The following is a 17,802-nucleotide window of genomic DNA, read 5'->3' on the forward strand; positions in this document are numbered from 1 at the left end:
GAGAGAGAGAGAGAGTCCTAACCCTTAGCTTGACAACCTATGGAATTTCCTCCTTCAAGGAAGGAGAGCTCCCATGTCATAGTAATGATAAAAGGAACTCTCATAATAAAAATAAATAATGACAAAAACATTTTTTTTTAACTTATATAGAATAATAATACAAAATTATATATTTAATATAAAATATATTGTATATATTAATATGACTATTGTATTTTATAATAAATCTTTTAGTAATTAAACTTTAAAATTATCAAAATAATTTATTTTTAATGAATCATCCGATAAGTTACCGTGCTGATCCGAAACCTATTATTTTCATGTTGTTTTCATATCGTCAGATCATATCAGAAACTATCGGTCTACCCAAATTCAACAAAGTCCGAGTCATTGAGCTTCAGATCATCATTGACGACCTCCGAAAGCGGAAACACTTCTCCCAAGCCCTCCAGGTTTCCATCTTTCTTTCTTACCTTGCAATTTGTGTTATCCCCTGTTTGGTTGCTCAGAAAATGAAAGAAAATTGAAAGAAGCATCAAAGTAATTAAATTTTAGTTAAAGAAAGTGAGTGAAAGAGGGAATTAGGATTTTTGTTAGTTGAGGGAATTAGGATTTTTGTTAGTTAATGTGTTTGTTTGTATCATAAGTAATTGGAAATTCCTCTGCTTTCGTAATAATGTGTTATAGGTTGCAGATTTCAAAGTAGATGAATCAGAAGGGGATATGCATATTTTGCGCCAGTTGAGTATGCCATGCAGCTGGATTTGATTGGGAAGGAAGAATTTTGCACAAATTGGTGTGAAATAAAGCCAGTTTGAGTCTGTGGGTCGAATCGTATTGGACATTGTTGCATCATGGAGCATGTGATTGCTGGGAAGTTTAAGTTGGGGAGGAAGATTGGGAGTGGGTCTCTGGGAGAACTTTATTTAGGTATGGTAATCATTGCTTGATATCCTTTTTTCCTTAGAAAATTATTCATTGTGTTAATTTAATGTGTTTTGTAATGAAATTGCTCTTCTGGTGTTAGGTGTAAATGTACACAGTGGGGAGGAGGTGGCTGTTAAGCTGGTATGTGATCGATCCGTAGTGTTCATTTATAACAAATTCACCATTTGAATTGGGTTGGTTTGTGGGTGTGGATTTTCAAGCTAAAAGATTTATGTGGACCACTTTATCTTTTTTTTCTTTGGAAAAATAAAATTTGAATGTCGTAGTTGAATCGTATTACTCATCAAGTTTCAGGGTATTTTGTGTTTGAAGGATTCAAAACTGCTGTAAGCTAAATGGGTGTGAAACAAGATGGTGGCACTATTGACACTGTGCCTGCAATGGAACATGTACACCTGAAACTCAACTGATTACGGAAATCAACTGGTTTATTTTTTTTGTAGCAGTCCCACAAGATCTGCTTGCAGTCATGATTCTACTCGATCTCATTGAAAACATGTTTTTTAGATGTTTTGTTAGGTGGAGATTTTCAAGTTTTGATATTTTGGTATTTTAGTTATGATAGCACTGGATTAAGCTCTCACCTTTTGTACATTGCACTATTTAACTCACCAACATAAGAGCAGAACTTTAGGCTCTTATGTGCACATAATTTTCTTAAAAGGGGAATGAGAAAGAAAAATGGGCAGTACCTTAATTTGCAGGAGAAGATTTCTGATGAGTCAGATAAGAGAGTGAAGAAGTTTCTTAGAGGAGCACAAGAAAATTTGGATGTATGGCCTAGAAACTTTGAGTTTTCATGAAACTTATACATGTTTATTTGTCACTGCATCTTGGATTTTGTGTGTTTCAAGGCTTGAAAGATAAGAAATTGAAGGGTTAACTTGCTGTTAGAGAAGAATTGTATCGAAAATCTGCGCAAGCTGCTGCCAAGGCTGAGAAGGTGATTTGTTTTCCTTAATGTGATATGTTGGTCTGTTCAACTTTAATAGAGTCATGCTTAAGCAGTAGACTGGATTTTGTACTCTCTCTTTTCCAGTCGTGTACTGTGGTATTACATTTATCTCTGATTTACTGGATTTAGTTTATACAAGTGATCTTCTACATGAAATCAATCTTCTCCTGTTCTTTTAGTCCATGTAATACCGATAACAATTGAAAAGGTAAAGAGTTGTTTCAACTATAATGCATGTTTTCTTTTTCACATGAATGATAGAATTCCTAATTACTCAATCCTCTCATCTATGTCTATTGTATTACATTCAATTATTTGCTGAAACTTTTCTGTTCTTAATACTGTCATTAATTTTAAACGATTGTCATTCCATACAAGCTTACTTTCCTTTGATATTAACATTTTCTGATAAAATGGTAGAAATCCACTTGCATTTGACAAATAATTGTCATCATTATAGCAGTACAATGCACATCCACATAATTGAGCATAGTAAAAAAAAAAAATTGAATACTTCTTATAGACATTTTTTTTCAATACTCCCAGTCCTTCTTGCATTGTACAAAAGGTTCGGAATTTCTTTTTAAATGTGTCAATACATTATTGTTATTATTTTCTTTTGTTCTTTGGCAATATGACTTATCTTGCCAAAAGATGTATGTGGCTTTTGAGGGTTCTGGGATCCCCTTTTCTCAAGATTACTAGATTGGTCCTTACCTCCATGTGTTGTTGAGTGTATTGAGAGCTGGTATGCATGAGAACTTTAAGTAATCATTGCCATAAAAAGTAGAAGTGATGACTCACACCAGGAATCAGTTATCCCATCAGCAGCTTTATTTTTATCTAAGTTCGAATTCGATACTTGTAGGTCTATATAGGTCAAATCACTTTTCAACATTCGATATCTCCATCTCCCTATTCTGGATTATTACTTACTTGAAATGAATAGATTCTAGGCGTTTCGTTTAGCAAAATGAGCAGTGGATAGTGCTAACTCATTTTTTTTACATTCACAGCAATATGGGCACTTTTCTTGGCAATATAGTGCTTAGCTTAAAATTGGAGTGATTCAATTATATTGAATTTGTTCGATTAACCATTGGTCCATTTATAGTTCATTTAATCTTTTGAATTAGTAAGCTACTGTGTTGTGTCCTTTAGATTTCTTAGTATGCTATTGATATGGAAAACATCATCTATCTGTTCTATTTATCGCTTGATATGAGAATCAAAGTAGACTGGCATCCCTTTTGTGGCCTTTTTTATGTTAGCAGATGCCATCAGATAGGCAAAAACATATAGGCTACAAAGTGCAATGATTACTACAGGTTACTGAGTTTCGCCATTTGCCCTCATTGTGGCATTGCCCTTTCTGCGGCAAATACAGGTTACTAAGCATTATAATTTCACTTTGTGGAATGATATTAAGTTGACTTATGGAATAATATAGGGTTGTGTCATGCATGAAAACTATGAATGCATTTCGTCATGCATTTTTTAGTTAAACTACTATGTTTTTGTTCAATTGACTGCAACTCATGCCGCAGTTTGCTTCACAAACCTCTACGGTTAGCTTCCATACAATATGTTGCAAGTTTGAGGATACCTCTACATCTTAATTTCTGCTCTCTCTGGTTGCTTCAAGTTTGTAATTTTATGTGCTACACTGCCACTTGATTTGATTATAAAAATGTAAAACAAAATCCGTCCATGATTTACAAATTCGTATTCGAATTTTTATGGTTTTCCAGTGTAAGGCATATGTTGCACAAGCATGTAAATGGTACAAATGATTTGGTTTTGGACAGTATTTACTGTAGGAGAAGTTATGCATGCATTCATTTTGGTCATTGTAGGAGAAGTTATGCATGCATTCTTTTGGCAAGATCCTGATATGAGTCTAACTCTGCCAGCAAAAGCGCGACGTTCATGAACTATTTTCTTTCAATTGCTCCTTAAACATAAGAGGGCATACTAGCATTAACTCTTTGGTACAAGGTACCATAAAGTACTTATCTTATCGACCTCATTGACTCATGTATTCCTCTGTTTGTTCATAATTGTGTTGAATTTATTCAACTTAAATGTGTTTCATTCATCCGATTACGCCTGAAATAGATGGTTCGCGCAGCAACGCGCGGGCATATTTTCTAGTGAGAAACTAACCTTCTTTTTCACATGAAGTAAACTGTCTTCTATGTCGTCTTTGTAGACAATGTGCTATTCACGAACAATGTTTCCTTCAGCTTTGAAATAGTATCTGGACAAAAAAAAAAACACAAACCTGTATTCATAAATTTAAAACCATCAAATAACTAAGCGAAAAAAATAGATATTTAAGCATGGAAGACCATGTCCAAGAACTAATTAGAAAATGGATAGAAATTGACTTCATTGTTCTTTTACATTGCTATTATAAAGAACGAAATGAAGTGTCTACTCGTGGATAGAAAGTTGAAAATAATGGCCGTTGTTTTACAATTAATCGTATATATTTTTTACATAATGCACATTACTTATCAAGTTTACAGTCTTGAGTACTTGTTAGGTTTAATGAATTAACTTTGTTATTAAAGAACTTGCACATTAAGATTCATACGGAAATGGTCTTTTCCAACAATCAGCACCAACCAACAATTTAATGTACGCAACCAAATGATTAAGCTAACTCAATCTGACCAAATTTGATTTCAAATAAGCCAAATAAGTAATGACAACTAAACTAACCTTTCTTTCCCACATGAAGTAAAAATTCGTTTCATTTATCCCCATCTCGACAACTGACACAAATTGAAAACTTGAGCTTTGACATTTCCAAATCTGGTCCCTCTACGCATATCTGACCTTGTAGCCTCCTCTTCCATTGGCTGGTTAAGCTGCTGATCCAAATCCTAGACCCCACCTTTTTTTCACGGTCTCCATTGTCAGACATTGTTGCGGTGATCGCAACTCATGAACAATAAATAATCTATTATCAAACTTTAATTCCCCATGAACCAAAGACGAACATTTAGAGTAAATTAATTAAAAACAAACTCATGGACAGAAGGAAAAACGAACAGGGATGAAACTGTAATGGAGAAGGGGGCATACACAAATCTGCTAATCTTTTTTGTTATCATAATAGCATGATCTACCTGTAATGGAGGTGGGGTGGTCAGTGGGGGTGTCTGGGTGTGCGCGCGCGCATGTGTGTGTTTAGTAACCATCAGTTCATCGTATATCAATATCGCACACTCCAATTCAACCTATTCAATTGAAAGTAGCACATCTCTAATTCAACATATCCAATTCAAATTAGCACAGATCCAAATTCCAATTCAATAAACCTCATATCCAAATCAATTCAAACTAAATACCTATTATTCAATCACATATCCAATTCAAACAACATGGCTAATATTCAATAACATGTCCAATCTTTAAGCACATTTGCAAAACAGATTTAGAACACTATAAAATCTACTTAGTAGCAGAACATAAGCATCAAAATCCAACACAAAGACCAAGCAGCGTACCAGTTCTCTATCTTGGTTGCTCTTTTCTGCTGGATCTTCTTAAATCGTTTCAAAAAAACATTCATATAGTTCACCTGCAAGGATCATCACACAGCCAAAAATTAGACACATTTGTACCAAGGAATACAAAAGGAACCAAGAAGCAAACACTAGGAAATAACAAAACAATAAACAATGATTTTCAAATAGTGCGTAACATGTTGAATCAGAGGAAAAAAACTAAAAACCCATACCCTCCCGTACATCCCTCTGTCATTCTCACACCGACCCTGTGCAATAACCCATTAATTAACTCCCAAAAATGCACACAGTCATGCTTTCTCCCCCCTCTCTCTCTCTCTCTCTCTCTAAAATGATAAATCCCCCAAAACCGAACCTAACATACTAAACAATTCGAAAATCTAAGCTACCATTAGAGTAACTCCAGCGGGAGGAGTTGCTAGAGGGACGGGCTAAGGAACATTGGGCTATTGTCGAGGGAGGAAGTCCAGTAGGAGCTGGAGATGGAGCTGGAGATGGAGCCGGAGCAGGCCCGAGCAAGCAAGTTGTGGATTCATGCTGGCTCGAGCACCCGATGGCCATCTGACTTAGGCTGACGCCAGGGAGACGTTAGCCGCACTTTTTTTATGTTTTCTATCAGGTGCATGGACTTCAAGCACGCGTAATCCAACACAAAATCAGAAATTGGGGCCCGCGGCGCACTCAAAAATCTTACATTGGGGAGCCACGTGGCTTCCCCACGGCCGTTGGATTACAATGGATATAAATTTTGGACCGTTGGATTTCCAATGGTAAAAAAAATTAAAAAAACTTCATTTAATACCAACCGTTAGATCTGAGATCAACGTTCCACGTTATTAGACTTTAAAAAAATTTAAAAAAAAAAAGAAAAAACAGTTAAAAAATCTGAAATGTTACCGTTGTGCCACGTGGCACAATCTAGAGTGTTGGAATTCAAATTGGTCTAAATCCAACGGTATAGATTAATTAGGTGAATAAAAATTTTAAAAAAATGTAAAAAATTATTAAAAATCCGAAAAAAGAATTTGAAAAATTTTAAAAAAAATTGATTTTACTTTTATATAAATACCTTCTCATTGTCTTCTACCTTACACCACAATGAACTAAAAAAAAAAAAAAACTCACTAAATGAACTAAAAAAACACACCACATAAAATTAAATAAACACACCAAATAAAAACAAACACTAATGAACTTAAGTATCTTCAGCTTGTTTCAATTCTCATTGGTGCTCTATCAAGTCAATTTGGCGGGCATTGTGCATATATGACCTTTGAAGTGCAGTATATCGTTCAATGACCCTATCATTGTAACGCCCATCCCTTTCTAATGGCTCTTGTTGCACGGGTTCTTCGGTGGCATCATGAGCACAATATATTTGTGTTCTGGAATTGTTCATCGTGTCTGGCTCATATTCATCAACGGCATCATAATCGTACTCATCTTCCACAATCATGTTGTGAAGAATGATGCACGTCATCATGATGGATTGAAGCAACTCTAAATCAAACATTCTGGCAGCACCCTTAATAATCGCCCAGCGAGCTTGGAGGATACCAAAACAATGTTCCACATCCTTTCTGCACCCCTCTTGACAGCTTGCAAAGTATTTTTCCTTTGCACTTCGTAGATGTGGCACTGTTTTGACAAATGTTTCCCACCTTGGGTAAATGCCGTCTGCTAGGTAGTATGGCCCGTCGTACTTACGTCCGTTGACCCAGTACGTGACTTTTGGTGCCTTTCCTTGCAGGACATCGTTGAACACTGGGGATTGTGCAAGCACGTTGAGGTCATTTTGAGCTCCCGGAACCCCGAAAAAGGCAGGCCAAATCCATGTATCAAAAGATGCCACCGCCTCCAAAATGATACTTTTTTATCCTTTTCTGTCCCCATAAGCACCTTGCCATGCACTTGGACAGTTTTTCCAAGTCCAATGCATACAGTCAATGCTTCTAATCATCCCTGAAAAACCTCGCATCTCCCCTTTCTTCAGAAGCCTTTTCAAGTCCATCTCAGTAGGTTTGCGAAGGTACTCTGCGGTGTAGATAGATTCGATTGCCAAGCAAAACCTCATCAGGGACTCAAGAATGGTTAATTTTCCCATCAACAATAATTTTTTGCTCAGGCAATAGACCTATAGCACCAAAAGCATCCAGCTTTTGCACAAAGTAAGATCATGGTTGCAAACAACGCCTATGATTTTGTTGACCAAATGACGTTCCATTCTAAAACGACGTCTAAAGTACGTATCAGGGAATGCACTGTTATGGACAAAATAATCGTCCAAGAGATCCTAACCTCGTCGTTGCCTGCTTCTATCAATGTTTACAGCACGGTTAGGCCTGCAGATCTGATCCACAACTAATGACTCGACGGGAATGTGAGGCTCTTGCCATTCTTGATTCGTTGTCTCTCCGTCTACGTTCCTCATCCTCTTCTCTCTCATTTTGGGCCACCTGGCTTTGAACATTCGTTCTGATCGGTTAAACAATTCTTCCTCTTGCTAATCGATTTCCCATATCATCCTTAAGGAAGAAGAAGACATTGTAAGAAGGAAGCAAAAACTATGAATAATGATAGAGATTTAGATGAATAAGGAAGCAGAAACTATGAATAATGATAGAGATCTTGTGAAAATTGGTGTGAGATTTATGAGGATGAATGGTGGATTATAGGGAGGATTCAGAAAGGATTAAGTTGTAGATAATGCCACGTGGCATGCTGTCATTCGTTAAAAATCTGATGGAAATCTATCCTCAAAGATTATAAACAGATTATGACACGTGGCGCGACGTGATTGGTTAAAAATCTTATCGGAAATCCATCACCAATAATTATCTTTTTGGTTAATGACATGTGGCGCAACGAGAACGATTAAAAATCTTATCGGAAATCCATCACCAATAATTGTCTTTTCGGATAATGACACGTGGCACAACGAGAACGATTAAAAATCTTATCCGAAATTACGAATAAAATTATTTTGAATTATTTTATAAATAAAAAAATACTAATATTTTATTGCTATTGTCTTTTCGGTTAATGACATGTGGCACAACGAGAACGATTAAAAATCTTATCCGAAATTACAAATAAAATTATTTTGTATTATTTTATAAATAAAAAAATATTAATATTTTATTGCCAATTGCCAGGGCTATTGAGTACAGGGGTGAAGATGCAAAAGAAGATTACTGTTCATTAATGGCAGTTATTGTTCACTGGATGGATAGCATAATAGATTGCCCTAAGGACAATGGACCACGCTGGAACTGCTCTTAAAGAATACAATTTAAAAAACAAGCTTATCTTTGGATTTGAGGCATGCAGCGCAAGATCCAGCACACCTCACTCTCAGTAGGGTTTGTTCATGACCCCTACCCCATCTCCTTGAACTACCGACATCTATATGGTCTTCTCTGACCATACCCACTATCCCACTTGTGAAATCCATCTGCAGCAACAATGCTGAGACCCCTTCCCCTCCCCCTCGCTCTCCTTCCATCACCATCTCTCTCTCTCTCCCTCCCTCTAAAACCCTCATTGAACGACAGCAAATGAAACCTACCCGGTTACCTCCTATCTTGCCTAAAACCGAGAGGACAACATTGCCTTCCTGATACACCATCCCTACCATCGGATTGTAATCTTTGATGGGCAAAACTGTAATTAAATCATTTGGGGCTGACTGAGGGCCAGGCTTCTTAGCTGAAATCCGGATTGAAGCACTGTTCATTTTAATAGTGCCAATTTCAATCCTTACTTTAGACTAGGGTAATACCACGAACTAGTGATATTCTTTTTCACTTATAAGTGAGAAGTCTTAGGTTCGATTATAGCCAAAAGCGAATTCGAATCACATTATTATTAACCCATTGTGAGACTTAGCTCACTCATTTGCCCCTTATTGTAGATCATATCATTTAAAAAGAAAAGAAAAAAAAAGTGTCAACAACATTGGTGCAATACCAGCCTTAATTTGGATCACACAAACACGCATAAAATTACTTGATTAGATAATAATTCTTTGACCAGACTTGTACAACTTTGATTTAGTGAAGGAAAAGGATTGTTTGCCCTCTCGTGCCCTCCTATTTTGTGTGGTCACGGTTAAACCGCGTCAACATTTTATATTGTTTTTTTTATAGAAATAATAAGATAAAATGAATAGTAATATAAAATGTTGACGTGGCTTAACTGTGACCACACAAAAAGAAGGGCACTGGAAGTGGGAGGGCAAACAATCCTTGTCCTTTAGTGAAACCGCGTGGGGTTTCAAATGTTCAATTAAACAAGTACGCCAACACGTTAGCGCCCGTGGATTGTATGTTTATGTATTTCCTGTATCTGTATGCACTGCCAGACATTTCTATTTGCTCCAAAGTTTATGAGATGTTTTTTATATTCATAATTTTCTAGGGAAATTCCCATAAATAGGACAATTCCTTAATCTTGGGACAGAAATAGGACATTTCAAATATGCACATGGCATGCAAACATTTGGACAGAAATATGATTTTCTTACACCTTAAAATGACTTAATTGCCCTTGTATATAAATGGATTATTTCCTCCCATTTTCTGATTTCTCCCCTTACTCTCTCTTTCTCCCTGACGCACTCTCTCTCCCTTTTCACTGTGCACACACAGTGCACAGTCGTCCCGTCCAACACCGTCCAAATTGAAGCCACCATTAATTTCATCTTGTCCTCACGAGTCCAAAAACACCTAGCCTTGTAACAAATCTTATCCTTGATCGTTGGGACCAAAACTAGAACAGGCTGTGAATTTTCTAGCCATTTTTTGGCAATAACAAGACAAACAATTGAGGCTCGAGACCACCACCACTGGACCCGCATCAAGGGCGGGAACAAAGCCCAATCATTAAATGTTGGTGTTTTGTTGGATGAATTTTTCAGGATTCGCTCACTGTATATACACGACATGCACATTATATGCTCACAGATCTGAGACAATCCAAAAACCTAGAGCTCACAACGCTCTCTTCAAAATCAGAAAAATGACGTCGTCACCTGTCCATATACACTATATGTACACCATATGCACATCATATGTATAGTGCATGCACATGATATGCACAGAACTGAAGACCGAACAACGAGCTTTTTTCGCATTAATAAGAAACTTTAAAGGCAACCTATTTGTATAGTGGATACAATTAAAACATAATTGTTATGTATATAAGGTTACAGTGGTAGTTTGAAAAGTCTTGTTACGTATATCAATCACCGCTTAACCATGCATGTGGAAAACATGATACTCGTTGTCGTTATTTCATGGACACGCATGATCCTTAACGTCCTTTAAGCTTTTTCTTAATTTTGTTTATCGTTGAGGCCAACTATGTTGTGGTCATACTCGCTGAATTCCAGGGCACAACATATGTGCATCATAACTAGTGAACATTCCCGCTTCTCATATTAAGATGTAGCCATGCACACCATATGCACACCACATGCACATTACAAAAAAAAATTCACAAATTTCTGCAATTGAATACTTGAACCATAAATTGTTCCATCCCAATTTAGTAGCACGTCAAAACTTGAAATTTATTCCACAACCCATAGGCCTTAACATGAAACACAAACCCTAATTTAACTTCTAAGTATTAATTCATCTTACAAACAACCCATTTATTCCATAAATCATTGATGAATGAACTTTGAACTAAACACCCTACCTTCCTATGCTTGCTGAAGCTTCAGTCATTGGAAAAAATGGAACTTTCTGGCCAAAACAAAAAATATGGTTCAAAAACCAGCTCACTCTTCTCACCTCTCTCTCGCATCCTTTCATTCGAAATCAGAGCTATAAGGTCAATCCAAAACCCAGCTCAGTATTCTCACCTCTCTTTGGACTTCCCTCTCTTCGAAATCAAAGCACAGAGATAGCTCAACCCAGAAGCCCATAACTCACAAAGCTCTCTCGACATCTCTCGTCCAAATGAGAAAGTAATGCAATGGGCTTTTGCTTTTTAGTATTTATATGTGGGTATTTTAGTAATTTCAGTTTTGTGCATGGCTTGTGCATGGCATGCGTGGCTTGTGCATGGCATGCATGGCTTGTGCATGGCCGGTTTGTCCTATTTCTATCCCAAGATTAAGAAATTGTCCCATTTTGGGGTACTTCCCATGTTTCTATTGGGTCATGCAATACATAACTCATAGGAAAAATAAAAATGCGTGCATATAAGAGCATCTACAGTAGAGTCCTTAAATAGGGATAGCCATCATATAAAATGGTATAAAATAAATACAGAAACAAAATGAATCTCCGATGGATCGGAAAGTGAGTCTCTAAATTTAAAGTTTGTACGATTTTATGTGATAATTTGATACTGTGCACATTTTTTGTTTATGTTAACATTTTTTGAATTAGTTTAGCATTATGTTCTCGTAAAATATTTTTGTGAACATTTTAATCAAATAAAAAACAAATTCCGATACCAAATTTTTTCTTCACAAGAATTACTTCATTATTAGATTATGTCCTTGCAAATTGATTAGGTAAGTAGTGGGGCACATAATGATAAAAAGCCTAGGGTTCATATATTGTAGTGTGTGAGATTCCACGTCAACCAACAAAGAATGGGTGATGTGCCTTATATGTATATACTCCCCTCCCTATAGCTCAAGACCTTTTGCGAACTCACTGGCTCTGGATCCCAAAAGAACTCCGAAGTTAAGTAAGTTTGGACGAGAATGGTCCTAGGATGGGTGACCCCATTAGGAAGTTCTCGTGCTGAAACCCAAGAACAAATCCGTGCGAGCTGGGCCCAAAGCGGACAATATCGTGCTACGACGGAACCGGACTATGATGTGATGTTTAATCTCATTTTTATTTTATAATTAAACTAGGTCAAAATAGAAAATATAAGAATAATCAGAGACACAAAAAGATGACATTAGCTTACTATTATTGAAAAGAAATACATTGAATCAATCCCTAATCAACAAAACATTAACTTAATACTTAGTTGAAAAAAGATACATTGCTACATAATTTAAGATGGCCTTATTTTTAATTCACACATGCACACACATAATTCAACGATGACAAAAGAAAAAGGAGGGTTTTTTGTTTAAAAAAAAAAAAAAAAAAAGGATGTTTATAGTCTTAAAAGTCAAAGATATATAACTACTATCAAGGAATGCCCGCACGATGTTGTAGGATTGAAAGAAGAGTGCAATATCTTGAAATAAAAGTAAATGTAAAGAAAATTCACAGTTTGCATCACTAAATCGAACTAAAAACATAGTAATGCCATTAAATCTCTCCTCTCATATTACATATCATTGTTTAGATGTTTTTTTTTATTAATAGTAGACTTCAACTAAATACTTTCAGTAACAACAACTGAAGACATATACATGGTAATACTGTTAATTACCAGTCAATTTCCTCACATTTATTATCAAGGGATTGAAGTTTGGTGTGAGTATGGTGTATGTCTGCTGTGTGTTTCATGTGTTCCGAATGAGAGGAAAAGCTCCCTTAGATACAAAGTCTAATTTCTCAACAACAAAATAACTTTTCAATTATTTACAATTTTTTGAATAGCGACAACACACTGTTTCTGAAAGCTGTCAACATTGTTGCTAAAAATTGGTTGACTTGTCTCTCCTTCCTTTTGGCCATGTGAATCCATTTTGGCTTAGGTAGCATGCGTTGCCCCTTGGTTCTTGCATTCCAATGCAATTTGAAAGTGTCAGTCATCATATCTCTTCCTTTTAGTGAAGTCATGTGAACTTTACTAAATACTGAACAATCTTGTACTGATGCTTGAGGGGTATGATTGGTATTTTTGCAAAGTTTTGTCATGATGATCAAAAGAAAAGTTTTCTTGGGTTTTTGGTTAGTTTTTCCTTTTAGAATAGATAATATTACATTTTTCTTAATGCAAACATAGTGGATAACTGACTAACCGGGTATGTTATCAACAACTAATTAACCTATGCGTCGCTTGCAATTACTGGCTTCCTACATCGCCCATTAAAAATCACAACACTCAAATTGCCATTGGGGTCCACCATTTCAGTCCCTATATGTGGGTACATACACTAAGTATTTGGTGAGTCTCTACACTTTAGGGTCTCACTTTCCGATCCACTGAAGATGCTTTAATGATTTTGATTTATATAATTATTTGCAAGGATGATCAATGAACGATGAGTTAAAATATAGACGATTGGATAGTTGAAATACATGACTGAATGGGCCCCGCTATCCAAACCATACGTGTGTATGTATAATTCCTGTATCTTTATGCACCGCTGGCAGATATTGTAATAGTGCTTGAAAGCACATTTCCATTTGCTCCAAAGTTTATGAGATGTTTTTCGTATGCATAATTTTCTACTGGGTCATGCAGTACATATCTCATAGGAAAGGATATGAGAGAGTTTCTATCTGCACTTATACTGTAGTTTTTATTTTCTAGTACAAAACTAAATCCACAGCAAAAGCTATAGGTACGTAACTGGAAACTACAAGTAAGACTGCTAGTTAGTTTGATCCAAATTTCTAGAGTTTGTATTGTTATATGGATATGACTGTTTGAGACTATTTAATCTAACATACTTGCCAAATAGTTTAACCCTAAACATTTCGCAATCGTACATATGGATTATCAGATTCATGCGGTAAATCGAGGAATGGAAATAATCAGTATGATATAAATTCTATGAACATTCACATCAGGATGATATAAATTTTACTTGATGCTATATGGAAATAATTATTATGGAGTAGTTTGCCGTGAAAAAGGAGTTGCTTTACATGCACTATTATACATTTATTCTCAGTAATCTACACAACAGGATGAGCAAATGCAGTTCCGGCCTAGGTAGACGCTATTTCAATCTCATATCTCCTCATGATAGGAGTACCACGTACGACGCTATATTCAGTGACAGTCTGTGAAGGATCCGAACCAAAAGTGTTTGTTGTATGTGTTGGATTTGAAGTATCATAGACAGGTGCAGTAGGGTACGGAGCGACCGGCATCAAGTGCTGGAAAGGGTTAGTTGAAGGTGTAGGAATCTCAACTGCACCTTCCAACATTTTAACCACGACACTCATCAAGGGCCTTGCCTCGGGCATATACTGTACACACCACAGAGCTACCTTTACCATTCTCTCTGCCCTTTCTTTATCTTTCTCCTCTATTCCACAGACTACCATCAGCTCTCCTAATTCCCCCGGTTCAAACTTCTTCCATACCCACCTCGGGAACCAATCTTGGCTATCTTGAATATTGTTGTCCAGATTCCTTCTCCTTCCTATGATCTCAAACAATAGCATTCCAAAGCTGTACACGTCACATTTGTGTGTTATAGAAAACCGTAGCCAAACTTCTGGTGCAGCATAACCCGGAGTCCCTCTCCCCCCTGTCATGGTTATGTGAGTATTGTCCCTGTTACACAACTTGGCCAAACCGAAATCAGCTACTTTTGGAAAGAAGTTTGCATCCAAAAGAATATTTTCAGGTTTTATATCGTAATGGATTATTTGTTGTTGACATTCTTCATGCAAGTAAGCGATCCCTCTCGCCGTCCCAACAGCAATTTCATGAAACTTCTCAAATCCTAAGAGCACCGTGTTGCTATGAAATAAGTACTTGTCAAGCGATCCATTTCCCATGTACTCATAAACAAGTGCTCTGAGGTGTTTCTCAAAGCAAAATCCATAAAGACGGACCAAATTGAAGTGATGGATTCTTCCGATTGTACTAACTTCCGCCATGAATTGTTCCTCGATTCTTTTGTCTGAGCTCCCATTTAGAACCTTAACGGCCACAAGGGTTCCATTGCTAAATATCCCTTTATAAACTGCACCAAAACCTCCTTGGCCCAACAGGTTGGTGAAATTATCAGTCGCAATGCGAAGTTGTTGAGAAGTGAACTTGATGGGCTTCTCTCTTTCCATATCGTTTAGAAACTTGTTCATTGTGAGTGTCAGAAAGTCTAGATTAACAGAGCTGCCTCTCTGATTCCTTTTCATGCAAACGACCACCACGATAACGATCTTCACCATGAACACTACTGGAAAAAATCAGAACTCATTGATGAAAAACCATTATCAACTTCAGAAAAAAAAAAAAAAAGTAATGCGAAAAAGAAAGGAAACGCGGAGTGAGATATATCTTTACCCAAGCTAACAACAATAACTGCTGTCTCTCCAGAATTTGAAGGTGACGGTGGACTCTGGTAACTCGACATTAAGAGAGGAGGGAGACCGATTTCAATAGAGTTATGAAAAGCATTCAACAAACTCTCAAATGTACAAGAGACTAATAGCAGAATTCAGATAATTACACATGAGAAGATAACATTAGAGAGAAGGATTAAGTACAAAAGAACAGTCAAAGTTTGGTGAAGTCTCCGTTACATTTTATATGTCAATGTTATCCTTAATTTCCCATTATTCCATGGATATACGAATAATGAAAGCGTGTGGGGTTTTTCTTGACGAGGATGAGATAAGGAGGCCGGCTAAAAATAAACTTAAATAAGAGAGCATAAAGACCATATTAAAAGATCCAAAACCTTGCTCTGTATCCTTTCTTGGCTGTATATGAGCAAACAGACAGAATCTCCCTCTCGACTATCCAGCGATAAGGAAACATTGCCAATGACGAACGGCCTAGTCTCGTTACAAGGAAATGTCCTAGGTGGAAAACCATCATACAGATTTTCTTGGTCAACCCGCACAAAGAGGTTTTCTTGGTCCAAGTTCTAGGGCTCATCCTAAGGTCAGAGTCAGAGTTTAGGTTGATATATACCGGAGACACCCAACGAAGCACAGCATGCATTTCGAGAAACTCATGGCATGAGCCAGTTCCCACTGGAGTGAGAGTTTGACTCTCACCCGTCCCCTGATGAGAAAATGGAGACTGAAATATCGTGTACCTGATACAGATTTTAAGGCTATTTTCTTCAGGTCATCGCTTATGCGTTTCCTATCGTGTACATTAGTTTCCCATTTTATACCTTCCCTGTTTCTAGTATGATTATGTTTACTTTGCTAAACCTTGAATGACTAGTCTGAATCTTGTTAGTACTAAAACCCTGTGGGGTTTTCGCGATGATGATGTCTAACGGCAAGGTGGAGAAAAGGATGAACGAATAAGTTAGAGCATTACGACAATTGCTAAACTTCAAATGGACTCTTAGGTGGATGCCTTTGTTCTTTACGATTTTGACTGCATATAAAATGCAAAGTCATAATCTAAGCCCTTACGGATACAGAAATAAATCCTAAGATATTATCGTTCTGTCAATTTAGATCACGCTTTCATAAAAGAAATCTACTGAATTACGGGTAAGATTGCCAACCTTGAATGTAAATGTCCATTTTTCTGACAAGGGAGGCAACATTGTTCGTGAGAGGCCGGTTGACTGACAATCCACAGGTAGGCCACCCGGCCTCTCACAGCCTCGCAATTGCAGATGGTTCGTATCTAAGAAGCAAATGGTAGAACCGTCGCTGCTGCTTAGCGAGCAGGATGAGGTATAGGTTGGGGTTGAAGGAGACACCAAAGTACGCTTGCAGCTTGGTTAGGTTAAAACATTAAAGAACTTTTTTGGTGAAGAGGATCTCGAACCTCCAAGCTAATAACTAATTTTTTTCATCCTAAGGCCTCAAGCACTGCATTTCAAAGAACTCATGGCAAGAATAGTATTACGCTCGATGGCATGACCTATTCGGGATGCTCGAGTGAGAGATTTTCAAACTGTATTTTCCCAAAGTTTAATTTGAATCAATTTAACCTTCCAAACTTGTAGATCAATTCATCTCTGTTAATTTCTTTACGGTTAATTTGAACTTAAAAAGGCTGTCATGTAATAAATCATGGCATCCAACATGAATCTTTAGAATACAACAACCTGCCCCCTCAGAATATTGAAACACAAGAACATAGTTCTGATTCGAATTGACGAAAGCTAGCTTCCGGGATTTAGAGAGGATGAAAGCTTCCCAGGATACCAGCTAGAATTCATATATGCTAGAAAAGCACGCACCTGCCACAATTACAGAGTAGCTGATAATTATCATTGATAAGATCAAATTTACAAAATCAGGTGTGAAATTTTGCGGGCATTTGCTATTTATAGCAGAAAAATCATGCTTCACATTGAGCAACGAGCATGATTAACTCCAGTCAATCCAAGTCAGTGCAGTCAGTTTTTTCTTTGGTCATGTAATTCAGCAACCATTTGTCAGTGAAATGAGTATGATTGGAAGAAAATAAAAATCGACATGGCTACACCAGTTTTCTGTCCCATATAATTTATAGGCCAAAGAAGGTACTTTTCCATGAAACTAATCAGAAAAG

The 17,802-nt window shown here is 36.9% G+C and overlaps 1 protein-coding gene and 1 long non-coding RNA gene across 3 annotated transcripts; one reads left to right on the forward strand and one right to left on the reverse strand.

Annotated features, from left to right (window-relative positions):
* The first annotated feature begins 351 nt into the window (after positions 1-351).
* Positions 352-1,587, forward strand: LOC103966538. Of its 2 annotated transcripts, none has more exons than XR_007255611.1 (3): positions 352-452; positions 688-930; positions 1,028-1,587. It is a non-coding gene; the product is annotated as an uncharacterized LOC103966538 (long non-coding RNA). The 2 variants fall into 2 exon arrangements; XR_007255610.1 differs by having other exon boundaries at positions 365-452; positions 695-930.
* A 12,615-nt stretch (positions 1,588-14,202) lies between these two features.
* Positions 14,203-15,838, reverse strand: LOC103966539 (rust resistance kinase Lr10). Its single transcript, XM_048577099.1, has one exon. It carries the CDS (start codon positions 15,498-15,500, stop codon positions 14,307-14,309), a length of 1,194 nt encoding a protein of 397 aa, XP_048433056.1. The 5' UTR covers positions 15,501-15,838; the 3' UTR covers positions 14,203-14,306.
* Between the last annotated feature and the right edge of the window lie 1,964 nt (positions 15,839-17,802).

The sequence above is a fragment of a genome, unplaced genomic scaffold, assembly GCF_019419815.1.
Source record: "Pyrus x bretschneideri cultivar Hongxiangsu unplaced genomic scaffold, Pyrus_bretschneideri_v1 Contig97, whole genome shotgun sequence".
In the NCBI taxonomy this organism is placed as follows: domain Eukaryota; kingdom Viridiplantae; phylum Streptophyta; class Magnoliopsida; order Rosales; family Rosaceae; genus Pyrus; species Pyrus x bretschneideri.